The sequence below is a fragment of the Tinamus guttatus genome, unplaced genomic scaffold (genome assembly GCF_059628265.1).
Source record: "Tinamus guttatus ecotype Peru unplaced genomic scaffold, ASM5962826v1 Tinamus_guttatus_pri_ptg000115l, whole genome shotgun sequence".
Classification (NCBI taxonomy): domain Eukaryota; kingdom Metazoa; phylum Chordata; class Aves; order Tinamiformes; family Tinamidae; genus Tinamus; species Tinamus guttatus.
The window spans coordinates 11,420,244-11,432,724 of NW_028288649.1; the positions used below are offsets into that span (position 1 = coordinate 11,420,244).

A 12,481-nucleotide genomic window follows, 5' to 3' on the forward strand; every position below is an offset into this window, starting at 1 on the left:
TTATGACATTAAACTCCTATGGCTTGATCCATTTTCAGAGTATTTTCAGAGTGAGCAGAGTTTCTGAATAAAATAGACCTGTAATATGCTTGATTTTTAGAATGAAAAATTGATGGTACTTCTAAAAATACAAATTTTCAGAACACAGTAAATGCTGAGTAAATATGCAGTAGTTACAGATCAAATAGGTAGTTATGAGAACTGGTTACTCCTACAACAGTACGTTGTAGAATTTTGAAAATATTATTATGGTGGGTTAAATGGGTTCTTGTTAAGGTCGTATTACAGCTATTAGCCATAATATTTAGCAAGTCAGTTAAAAATCCCTGAAATAAGTACATTTTTTGTGTAGAAAAAATGGTGAACACTGGAAAGCTTGAAAAGTGTAGGTTTAAAGAACTGCTATGTATTCTATATGTTGTTCAGACAGCATGAGATGGTTTTCAGGTTCACAATATAGATGTAACATCATTTCAAAGCTTAAATAAGATATTGCTTAATCTACTTTAGCAAATTGATTTATGTTGTAAGTTGTCAGCCATTATATATAAAACATATATATATATGTTCTTACTGTTGTTATTATTGGTTTTTAATACTTAATTTTTACACTTATTTTTAGGTCATGACAGTTGTGTAGAGCTCCTGCTGGAACAGGAAGTTTTCCAGAAAACAGAAGGAAATTCTTTCAGTCCATTGCATTGTGCTGTGTAAGGGAGTCTAAAATTATCCTTTACATATTTCACTGCAGTATTTAAAAAAAGCTTTATCCTTCTGTAAATAACAGCACAATTACTTTTTTATAGGATAAACGATAATGAAGGTGCTGCAGAAATGTTGATTGATACTCTAGGTGCTGGTATTGTTAATTCAACAGATTCAAAAGGAAGGTAAGAATGTATGGGAAAAACGGAATATAGTAGTTGGATTGTTCTGTTGAATTTTGTCACTTTGGCCTTTTTAGTATTGGGCTGTTTAAAATCCAAAATGCAGTAGACTTGCATATGGTTTGTATTGTGTAGGCCAGGAATGTTTATCAAACTGTGTCAGTATTGCAGGAAGCTAATAAAGAGCCATTTATTAGAAAATTGGGGGTGACTTTTTAAATGCACCTGTCAGCTCCAACAATAATGATTTGGGAGCATCAGCGGGACTGCCTGCAGACTCTTTGTACAGCAGGACCCTAGTATAGACCTTTGAATAAAGTTGAAAGAACAGGAACTTTTTCCTGAACATGAGCATTGATTTCTTGCAGAACTCCTCTTCATGCAGCAGCTTTTACAGATCATGTTGAATGTCTACAGCTTCTGCTCAGTCACAACGCTCAAGTCAACGCGGTAGATTCCTCTGGGAAAACACCTTTAATGATGGCTGCAGAAAATGGACAGACAAATACAGTTGGTAAAGATACACCTTCATTTATTTCTCCCCTTAAGTTTGTTAATAAGCAGTACTATCTTACCACAGCTGAAGTTGCACTATAGTAACCTAATTGTGGATCATATTGTTAAATTAATATTTTCATTTTGCACAGAGGTAGGCCACTGAAACTTCAGGGAATATGCTTTAGTTGATAAACGTCTTTTTTCCCCAGAGGTGCTGGTTAGCAGTGCTAAGGCTGATCTGACTTTGCAAGACAGGGCTAAGAACACAGCACTCCACTTGGCTTGCAGCAAGGTGCGTGCTTATTTTGACTTCAGTAGTGTTGAGTTTTATGTAACCAAATACTGTTTGCAAATACTAACTTTTTGAAAAGGCATCAAAAGCATTTTTTGTAAAGTATTTGTTATATGACAGTGTGTTTGCTCTGTATTAAGGGTCATGAAACTAGTGCCTTGTTAATACTGGAGAAGATTACAGATAGAAACCTCATCAATGCCACCAATGCAGCCTTGCAAACGTACGTATTGCCACTGAGTGGTGTTTAACTATCAGGTTTTGGTTTTGTTTCCTTCTTTTTGCTAAAACCAGTATCATGCTTAAAAAATAAATACTTCTAAGCGTTTTCTTCCAAATCGGTTGAATATATATTGTATAGTAGATACTACATGTTCAACCAGCTTTAACACAGAAGCTGCTTCATTCAAGCTTAAAGGTTGTGGTTTTAGCTGAGTGAAAAGGATGCTAAATAAATCTTGCAATATTGTGATGCAAGGAATTAAAATTCACTTCAGTTAAAAACTCAGACAAATCAAGATTTGTTCTTCTAAAACATGAGATTTGCTCAAGATTTAGCTAATAATAAAAAAATTAGCTGAAATATGTTTTTTTTTTAACATGCTTTTCACAGGCTCATGTAAATTCCACCCACATACCTTAGCTTATGCAGTCTGACTATAGGAATACCAAGGGGAAAAATAGGTACATATTCTCATCTCCATGAAATGTTTCTATAGGTTTTAACAGTTTTTACTGTTAAAGATCTCAACAGTTCTAAAAATATTACTGGTTTGACAAATATTTTTAATAATTACCCCGACTTTCTAAACAGTTTTCATCATGAACAATGTCCTGCTTCCTGTCAATATTAAGCCTATAATTGCTGGCGTCAATAATACAAAGGTCTTAATTGCATTAGATTTTTTTTGTATATTTGTGGTATAGGCATAGCCTCTCTTAATTTTTAGTTTTTTAACTAAGGCACTTGTTTCCAAATGAAAATAGGGTTCATGGTTAATTCGAACAATTTTAAGAACCTCAAAATGAATGAAGAAGCAATATAAGGCAGTTGAAGTAATCTGATTACTCTGTTTCCTGATGAGTTTTGAGGCTAATGAACATCACTTATCAAACTTTCATATTTGAAAAAGATGGAGTTAAAATATTTGAGGTGAAGTTGACGCTTTTCCTGATGGAGCAAGTCAGTGCAAAATATGACTGCAGCTAATAGTTTGATGCTGTGAAAAGTAATGTTTTATTTTCCCTTTTGCTTCTTCATGTATTATACTATAAAATATTTTTCTATCCACAGTCCTAGTGGAATATACTGGTTTCTAAAAGGTAGATTGATAAAACAGTTGCGCATCTCTTGTAAGCATTCATATCCCATAGAACATGAGTAGCATTTTGCTGGTTGTGTTCTGAGGATTGTTGCAGGGATATTGTGACATGCAGGGATTCTCAGGTGCGTTACTGGCTGTTTTCACTGTTAGTGAAGGATTTAAGTTAACAGCAGGTACTAGTTGTTTCTAACTTTTCAATGTGATTAAGTTCTTGGGGCGCACATCTGTTCCAGCAGCCACTTACACTATAATGTTGTAAAACAAAATGCACAGTTGTTACTGTATAGTTTGTTTGCAATAAAAAAGATTTTCTTTTCTATTGTCCCTTAGATATTATATCCCCAGTGTTCAGATAACATGTAAATAACATACAAGTATAGGTAATTCATTAATCAGATGCAAGCTGCTTAAAATCTTATTTCATATCTTGTTCTAAGGTTTATATACCAGTTTGCTTGTCTTCACAGACCTCTGCATGTTGCTGCTCGGAATGGACTAACAGTTGTAGTTCAAGAACTTTTAGGGAAGGGAGCAAGTGTACTTGCTGTAGATGAAAATGGTAAGAATAAATTTAACCTTGTTTCCCCATAAGGAACTGTGGTTTTAAACTCAACTCACTGAAAAACAGTAACTGCTTTTGAAATTTCATGCAAAACTTATAGTAGATTCCTCCACAGAAAAAAAGATGTTGTGATGGTGGTGATGATCACAGGTCTTTTCAGCAACGCAGAAAAAGTAAGAGGAATGAAAGCTTTTTCAGAACAGCAATGTCAGTCATCATATGTATGATTCGAATCTGCAGCCTTATGCATTAGCTCTAGCAATATGGTCTGAAATGAAAATGGTCTGCAAAATCTAATGCTCAAAGTAAATTCTAACTCTCAGCTGTTAACAAAGCTGGATTAAACTGCCATGCATTTTACCAGGATGTATTGGTGCTAGTTTTTAAGAGTAAGTGTGAATTATAGAGCCAAGTTACTGGGTTTGAAGCTTCTGGCTCTTGAGAGTTTTTAGTACGTAGAAGTAAGAAATGTAACTGCCTTATCACAAAGAACGAGTCCTATACCTTGCAAGAACAAAAAAAGTAGATATTCTGACTTCTCATTTGCGTATTTTCAGGTAGGAGATCTGTGGTCCTCCGAAATTGGGCCGTTGAGAGGGAGTTTATTGCTCGGCCCGTTTCAAACTAATGCCTGAAATAAAAGCAGCAGCTGCTCGGTTTCCAGAAAAATGTGTCTGATTAATAGTTCTAATTATATTTCTGCTTTGGGAAGCTTTTCCTCCCTTGATGTTTACTGCGACTTTCCAATTATGGTGTTTCTCAAATTACACTGCTTAAAGTGACACAGATGATTCAAAGATTATTCCTTGCCTAAAACAAGAAACAGGAGGAGAGAGGCTTCTGCAAATGAAAAGACTAGAAAAACTGCCATTTGGATTTTTTTGTTTTTTTTTTTTTTCTCATTGCAAGTATGCTAACTGTGCTAACTGTGGGAGCTGCTTGTACAGGCAGTTTGCTGGGCTTCTCATCTGCGATCAGGCAGTCCCTTGTTAGGAGGAATCCTTGTTAAGACTGACTTAACAGGGAAAATTGCTTGTAAAGAAGTCGGTTCTCTGACTGGGATTCTAAGTGCAGCCTGTTGGGTTTTTTATTTATTTCTGCTAATATTTTAAATCTGAATTATTGCTGAGTATTCTAGTATCTAGTTCTTCACCATGGCTTCCGGCTCGTCTTTGTAGTAGTATTTCTTTGTTTATAAAACTTTAACGAACCTTGAGAATATTCATAATGAATTATTTGTCTGCTGGGTGCTAGCCCAGAATTTGGTATATGCAAAGTGATGAATACTTCCAGCTGTGAGAGAGCAAGAGAAGTTTTCATGAGATTTATCAGTTTGCTTTACCTGCCACGGCAGAATTTTCTTAATCCTTAGAAGATTAGTAGGTCAGCAGATCAGCTATTACCCTTGCAAAAAGTTTCTTCTTGTTTCCATTGGGTATCTTTTATATCAAATGGAAAAGCTGGCAGTAGTAGTAGCCCCTTTCTATGGTAGGTCAACTTTTCTTCAATTTTAGCTTTCACCAATAGGGTGTAATTGTTTTTAAAGCAAAAAAAGATTACATATACTTATTTAATTCTATTACAGAATAATATAGAGAAATCCTTTTTTTTCTTTTTTTTGTTAGAGAAACTTGAGTGTTTTGTTTTCAAGGATGAAAGCTGTGTAGCAAAACACTAAAAAAATAGCCACTGGCATCTTTTGTGCTGATGTTCTCTTACTTCAGAAGAATGTACATCACATTAGTTCTCACTGTCTCAGTCTCTAAATCCAGAGATTGGCATTGCAGCTTTGTGGAGCCTTCTGTCACTTCTGGGTTCATCGTGCTTACAGTGACTGTTGGCCTGTCAGCGCATTAAAAATTGGCCTATCAGTTCATTTTAAAATAGCCCTTTTTCTGGTTCTTTTCCAAGTCTCCCTTTGCTTGGACGCTTGTCCTGCTTTCTGAAATACTCCTTCCTAGCAGCTGTCGAGGAGGTGTCTCCTGTCTCATAGGCGCCCTCTTCTTTCCCAAGCCTGAGACCTCATTCAGTTTATCTTGAGAACTGTCTCCGCGTTGGCCACATGAATAAACATCCACTTTTCCCTGTCATCACGGGCACTTTCCCAGGGTCCCTTCCCCATCCCTGGAGAGGGAGCAGCCTGGCGGTGGGGCAGGGAAACCCTGGATCTCATGGCCGTGTCCAGCGTGTGGGCTCCGTTTTCTCTTGTGTGGGAACGTTGCCTCACCTTTCCCTGCTCACCTTTCCCCTGAACAGGGGGATTTCTACCGTCTTTAAAAGCTTATGCAAACACGAGTATGCTCATGGAGCATGTGATGTAAACACCGAGTAAGGGTGTTTCAAAGAAGCAGTGGATTTGCCAACTTATGTTTCTAAAAAAAACTTAGGGAGTTTTTGAGGAAAGATCATTTTGCCATAAGACAAAAAAAAAAGAAAAAAAAAAAGAGGAACAAAGCTGCTATTTGGTGCTTTTATTTTAAAACCATATGGGCAAAAGAAAGTGATGGAGGACACAGATGCCAGTTTTTTACCAGGCGAGCAGTTATTTCATCTTGTTATGTTTGAGCAAGGAATAAAGATGAGGTATTTCCTTCCTAACTACCAAAAACAGAAGTTCAAAATCTAACCTTGAATATCCATTCCAAATGCTGTTTTTGAAGAATACTCAAAAGAAGTAAGAAACTGGCTTAATCTTCAGGTTGGCCTTTAATTTCTAATTATTTTTAATGACTGGTACGGATGCTCTCTTCCAGAGGGAGGAGCACAGTCCAGTTAGATAGAAGCAATGTTCTAACAAGAAGGAAAAAAATGCTGGTGACCTTGCACAGTTTTCAAACACAGTTATCAAACAGCATTAGTAAAAGAAGTGGTGCTGAGCATGGCCAGTGTGACCAAACGTGTACCCCGTGTGTCCCCGTGGGTTTGTGCGGTGCCCCGTGTCAGCGCTGAGGCGTCCGCTGCGCCTGCCAGCTCCGGCCCCCGCGTTGAACCCTCTCAAAACGTGTCCCTCCTGCCGACCGTCACGGCTAACTCTGAGCTGTTCAAGCGCTGTGATACGTCACTAACACCAAAAACGTCCGCGGAGCTGCTCTCCTGCAGGGCCCTCCCGCGTGCTCAGCGCTGCCTTCTGTGCTCGAGCTCCCTGTCCGTCCTCTCGCATCGTCTGCACCTGGGGCAGGGGCTGGGGTCTTGGCTGTTCAAGCACCAAGCACAGTGTCTCTGCAGAGCCAACAGGTCGAGTGCGAGGCTGTCTTCTTGCATGCTGTTTTCCATAACTGGAAACTGCCTGCTTGTTTAAAACTTCTGTGCAATCGTATGACCCCACCGTAGCTATTCCTGAGCTGTATCCTGAAACTTTAACTGCACCTACAATAAAAGCAATTCCATAGCGGTTGAAATATTTGCTGGTGAAGTGAACATTGCCTCCTTTTCCACACCTTTGTAGTGTCCAGATAAAAAACGCAGTGCAGCGCTTACCTGTAAAGCCTTGTACCGCTTCTTTGCTTCCTTTGGCCTGGCAGCAGAATTAGCCAGGTTACGTGTGGTTGCGCTGACAGGACTGTCCTGCTACCTCACACCACCACTTTTAGCGTCTCCCTGCTGTTCTCTATGTGCTCTGGAAATCCCCAAGGTCTGGGGCACAAGTTATCATGAGCAACTTGCTGAGTTACCAAGCCTAAGGCCTCGGGGACCTCCATTCAGGAGAGTTTGAAGCATTTTCCTTGGTAGTTAATGAGGAGAGACAAGTACAGAGGGTAGGAAAAATCACAAAAGGAGAAATGCTGGGAAAAAACAGAGCTGCAGTTGCCTAGAAGAGGTTAAGGCCCTATCGGAGCTAACGACAGTCATTCCAGACCCCGCCTGCATGAGCAGGTTGTCACAGTAGTGCCTCCGGAGAGGAGACCTCCTGGTGGGGCAGCCCAGAGGTGCAATTTCCCTCCGAAAGTCCCAGCCCGCTAATCCAGCTGGCATTTCCTCAGATTTCTTTGGCTTTCTTCATTTATCTTCCTCAAATGAAAACTAGATGTTGGCTTTGTATTTCAGATTGCTCTGTGTTGCAATAAAGCCCACATTGATTGAAATTGTATACTTTCATCTTTTGAATAATTGGCCCACGTGTTTTAGCCAGCGTGTTTTGAGACCAGTATTCTAATAGCCCCGTGGAGTGTGTGCTCAGCAGCTGAACAGACGCCTCTGGGTGAAGCAAACTCAGTGTGTTGCAGTGTGGCCTCCGCGGTGGCTCCCCTGGTGGATCCCCTCCCCGGTCACCGCTGGCCGCAGTGACCGGTGTCTCCTCACCCTGTTGACTTCCTCAGGATGTTCCAATCCAGGCTTTTCTCAGCGGCCTAGGACTTCTGACTTTGCTTAACAAAATAATCAAATCTCTGTCCCAAAGCCCCTTGGCTTCTAGGATATTTCCATAACCGAAAGTAAATGCATATATATTAATTGGTAGTGCATTTAATTTTATATTTTTTAAAAACAGTGCGGAACAAAGTAATATCAAATACTTTTGCAGCTGAAAGATTATATGATCTTGGAGAAATTTTTACATTTTGGAGATGTAAATTTTGGATCTTGGGGAAATTTTTACATTTATTTTTTCCTAAATGAAGGTTTTGGTTTTATCCTGACTCTAGGTTACACGCCAGCCTTGGCCTGTGCCCCCAACAAGGACGTGGCCGATTGCCTGGCGCTTATCCTGGCCACGATGATGCCCGTTTCATCGAGCAGCACGTTACCGTCCCTTACATTCAATGCCATTAATCATTACACCAACGCCTCAAAAACTGTCACCTTCGACTCCTTGCCCATCATGAGGAGTGACCACAGCTCTTACTGTAGTTTCAACAACATTGGCAGGGAGGATGGCTACCCGTATACGGAAGAGGACGAGCTCAACGACTCAGATTCTGAGACCTACTGAAGGCGGCGTTTTGTGGGTCACAAGAGGGAGCACGAGCGTTGGAAGGTCAGACTTGTGCTTTTGGGGAAAAAAAAAAAGCACGCAAGAGTTTGAATACAAAAACAGAAGAGACCTTTGAGAAGATTTTTGTTTTGTTTTTGTTTTTATTGTGGTTGCATATAAAAAACCTGTGAGACTCTAGGAGGATTTTTAAGAGAATATTTTGCAGAAGAAGCCTAAATTCTTGAATAAGTACTTGGAATCCATGGCAAAAAAAGTAAAATAAAGAATGTCAAAAAACTGTTTTATTTAATTCTACCATTCTGTTTCTGGTGCCAGAAGGAATTTCTGCAGACTGGGCACCCTACTTGATGTAAATGAACAACACTATTGTACAACACAGAGGATGCTAGGTTTAAATATTATCGATAAAACTAAAACCATTTTGAAGGCAATAAATGAGTTTGGTACAGTAGGCATTGTTTGTGCTGCAAATTGCCAAAGGACCAAATAACTTAAAGATTTTTTTTAATTAAATACCTTTTTTGTGGAAACTGGAACAGGTTAATTGAGAAGTTATTTTAACCAAACCTTAACTACTTCTAGGAAAGAAGCTTAGAGTTGGTTCTAAATGTGTTTTGTTTTGTTCTGTTTTGGGGTTATTTTTAATCATATAAAAGCCTTCGACACTATTAAATGTACCATAAAAAAAAAAAGATGTATTTTAAGTTTTGTTTTCTTTTTCTTTTAGATGAAATGAAAATGAACTTGTCATACTTTTATAATACTAAAATTAAACCAGCTAACAAGGTGGAGTCAGGGTGAAACATGTACAGTGTAATAAACAAGGGAAGGGGTAGGAGATCTGGGAGGGAAGCAGTAATTGTTGCACTGTTTTAGATTTTTTAACTTTTGGGTTTTGGATTGAGATTTTTTTAATTTAAAATACACGAGAGTAACTTGAAGTACGAGACTGCATATGAAAAAAAAAAAAAAAAAGGAAATGTCTTGATAAAGCCTGTTGTGACTGAGTTCTTTTCAACCATTTGTCCACTTCCTTACATCATAAAATTGTACTTAGGATTGAATTTGTATGTCCCTATCACTTTTTCCCCGGCCCTTTCTTTTTTTTTTTTTTTTTTTTTTCTTAAACAAACAAGGGATGGGGAGGGGAGGTAAATTTAAAAGTATGTTTCCCTATTAGCAAAAAGTACCGTGTCTGGTCTGTGGGAAGAGCTGTGTATCTTTATTGTGCTCCATTTAGAAAATAATCAGAAGAAACAGGTCCCTGTAAAGTAGTTCAGATTTGCCCGAAGATTTTATTTTTTTCTTAATTTATAACAGACTACTGTGGTTTTTCAGTTGCCTGAAGAAAGAAAGACTGACATAAGTAAACTGAAGTTTTGTCTGTTAAATATGAGTATTTACTTTATTTGGTTCTGCTTTAACTATAACTGTTACTTTTCAAGTGAATTTGTTTATGTACATGCAAGGAATTCTTGCATGTTCTGGTAAAGTACAAATAAATTACTACAAACTGAGTCGAATTTCCTTTTTATCCTTTTTGTATTGTGAAACTGGAAATTTATGATATTGTAAATTATCAGCTGGTTTTCTGAACATAGTGTGGAAACATGGGACAATATTTTGATCTATTTGATAATTTTGTGGGTTTTTTGAAGAATTAATGAGCATGTACATAGAAATAGTGACTGCTTGAATACTGTATTTACCTGCACTCTTTCAGTACATCAAGATTCCTGTATATTTTACGGAGTATAATAAAACCCAGATGTGAGTTGTACTAATGAATAATTTATTTGTATCTATTAAGCACTTCTGGCAGTCTCTTTTGTTTAACTGTTAGAATTTATAGTCTATTTTACAAAGACTTTGCTATCCTTTTAAATCTGAAGTGAAAGGTGAGCTATGCAGCTTTTGCAGTCATTTTAAAGGAATAATTACATAATTTACCATTCAGGTTTCTTTTAAGTATTGCTTCATTCTTTGTGTCCGTGTTCATTGACTGTATGTGCAATATGTTGTTTATCTTTCAGCGGAATTAGATGACTGGAGGAAATGGCTCCCATGATTTCTGCCTTAGGTTACTCTAAATCTTTCGGAGTATGGGGATTTGTGCCCTAGCTGAGGACACAGGTAGTAATTGAAAGACCTGTATGAGATAATTTGAGATCTATTTAAATATCAAGATTAAAGCAGCACGGTCTCACTTTCCTTCATATTATTGTGGAAGATCAGGACTGCTCCGTAGTCTGCTTGCTTGTACTTACCAGGTAACGATTGCTCATTTCTGTTAATGAAGCTGTTGGATTTACGTTGCTCCAAAGGAACTGCGAGGACCTGGCATTAAAGGTTGCTGTTGTCTGTGCTTGACTCTCATGCGGCTCCGAGATGGCCTGGTAATTCCCTCAGTAGGCAGTGCCCGCTGCGTAGGGCAGCGTATGGGACGGCACCTCCTGCCTTACTCCAAACCCTGTTTCGTGACAGCAGCAGAGGCTGAGGACACTGTTGGTACTGAGAACTCTGTACTCACTGCTTGCCTGGCTAGATTAGCTGAAAAAGCTCCAAGAGTGCTGGCTCAAAAGCCCGTGGTTTGGATGTGGAATGCAGGGAAATGCGGAAAGCCGTACTGCTCACCATCCTTGTTTCCTCAGCAGGCAGAACTCACGCCTCCCCCCACTTCCATCACTGCTCCCATCTGGAGTAAGTATGCTTTCTGCTCACATTCAGTAACGTTTCTTTGGGAAACATTTTCTGAATCTGTTTTTTAGATCTAAAGATTCATCTGCTTTTTACTACAAATTGGTAGTTCCATTTAGGTATTCAGAAGTACATGATTTGTATCTTTTTGTCACTAGAATTTATCCAGTGATGACACAGATTTCAACTTCCATGTTTTTGGTCATTGCTATTTAAAAAGAAAGGAAAAAGCGTGTTGGGGGAGATTCATACTGTCTAGCAATGTGAGTGGGATGATGACTGAGCCTTGTGAGCAAAGGTGCAGGCTCCTACCAGAATGTGTCCTATCCCAAACGTGGAGCGTGATGGGTTTAAGGTGCGTGATATCATGGTTAAAAGTCCACTTTCTTAATGCAAGGTCAAGAAACAGAAGGTTCCTTGTTTTTGTAAAACGAAATATTGTGGATGTTCTATGAGAGCACATCATCTTTCAGCATTTAAAATGCAACTTAAAAATTCAGGAACTAGACCACAGAGCAAGGAAAAAAACATGCTAACAGGTTAGTCACTGAATACCCATCACATGGATTAAGTCCTAATAGCCAGTAAGACTGTACAAAATTATAGAGCCTAAGAATAATTTATTTTCTTAATGCAAAAATATTACTTTTTTTCAAATCTTCCTAATTCCCTCACTACAATAAAACTTAGACAGCATGATATAGTTTTTACAGTACTTAATCTAGTTCTTGCTGTGGAGAGAGGGGTATATTTTACTCTTTTCACAGCAGGAACCTGCCGTCTCGCACCAAGTGTTCATGTAAAAACCTTGCAAACCATCCCACAATTCATTATGTTTTTCTCACAGCTTTGTTGAATGAATTTATAAGCAATGTGGAAGATGTCTCAAAGCCAAAATGGTCTTGAAATGACCTCTCCCTTAAATAGGGAAAATTGAAATACTTAAATAGTATATAGGAGAGGTGTAGATATTCATTGCTGAGCTTTTGTAAAGCACACTGCCTTGCACAGCAGGATGGAAATTATCTCAAGGCTGTGTAGATTTTCACATTCATTTGATTTTTTTTTCTTCCACCAGACTAATTGTTCCATAGATTTTTACAACACTGAAATGCAATTACTCTCCAAATATACAAGAAACAGATTTTGAATGGATTTACAGATGATTTGCCAGTAAATGGTGCCAAACTTGAGTTTGACACTCAGAAAAAAAATCCTTGTACTCTAGGCAGAAATCAGAACCTCACCATATGCATGCTCTATTGCTTCATCCATGTCGCATGCTACTTC

At 38.4% G+C, this 12,481-nt stretch overlaps 1 protein-coding gene across 2 annotated transcripts in view; it reads left to right on the forward strand.

The window, feature by feature from the left end:
• Positions 1–9,334, forward strand: part of ANKRD28 (ankyrin repeat domain 28) — a 109,164-nt gene extending 99,830 nt beyond the window's left edge. For both annotated transcript variants that reach the window (XM_088521169.1, XM_088521168.1), the window contains exons 22-28: positions 623–710; positions 807–890; positions 1,256–1,401; positions 1,595–1,677; positions 1,818–1,900; positions 3,470–3,561; positions 8,205–9,334. In XM_088521169.1, the coding sequence (XP_088377295.1) occupies positions 623–710; positions 807–890; positions 1,256–1,401; positions 1,595–1,677; positions 1,818–1,900; positions 3,470–3,561; positions 8,205–8,491 (863 nt within the window). In that variant the 3' untranslated portion in view covers positions 8,492–9,334. The remainder of the gene's footprint in view (positions 1–622; positions 711–806; positions 891–1,255; positions 1,402–1,594; positions 1,678–1,817; positions 1,901–3,469; positions 3,562–8,204) is intronic.
• The last annotated feature ends 3,147 nt before the right edge of the window (positions 9,335–12,481 follow it).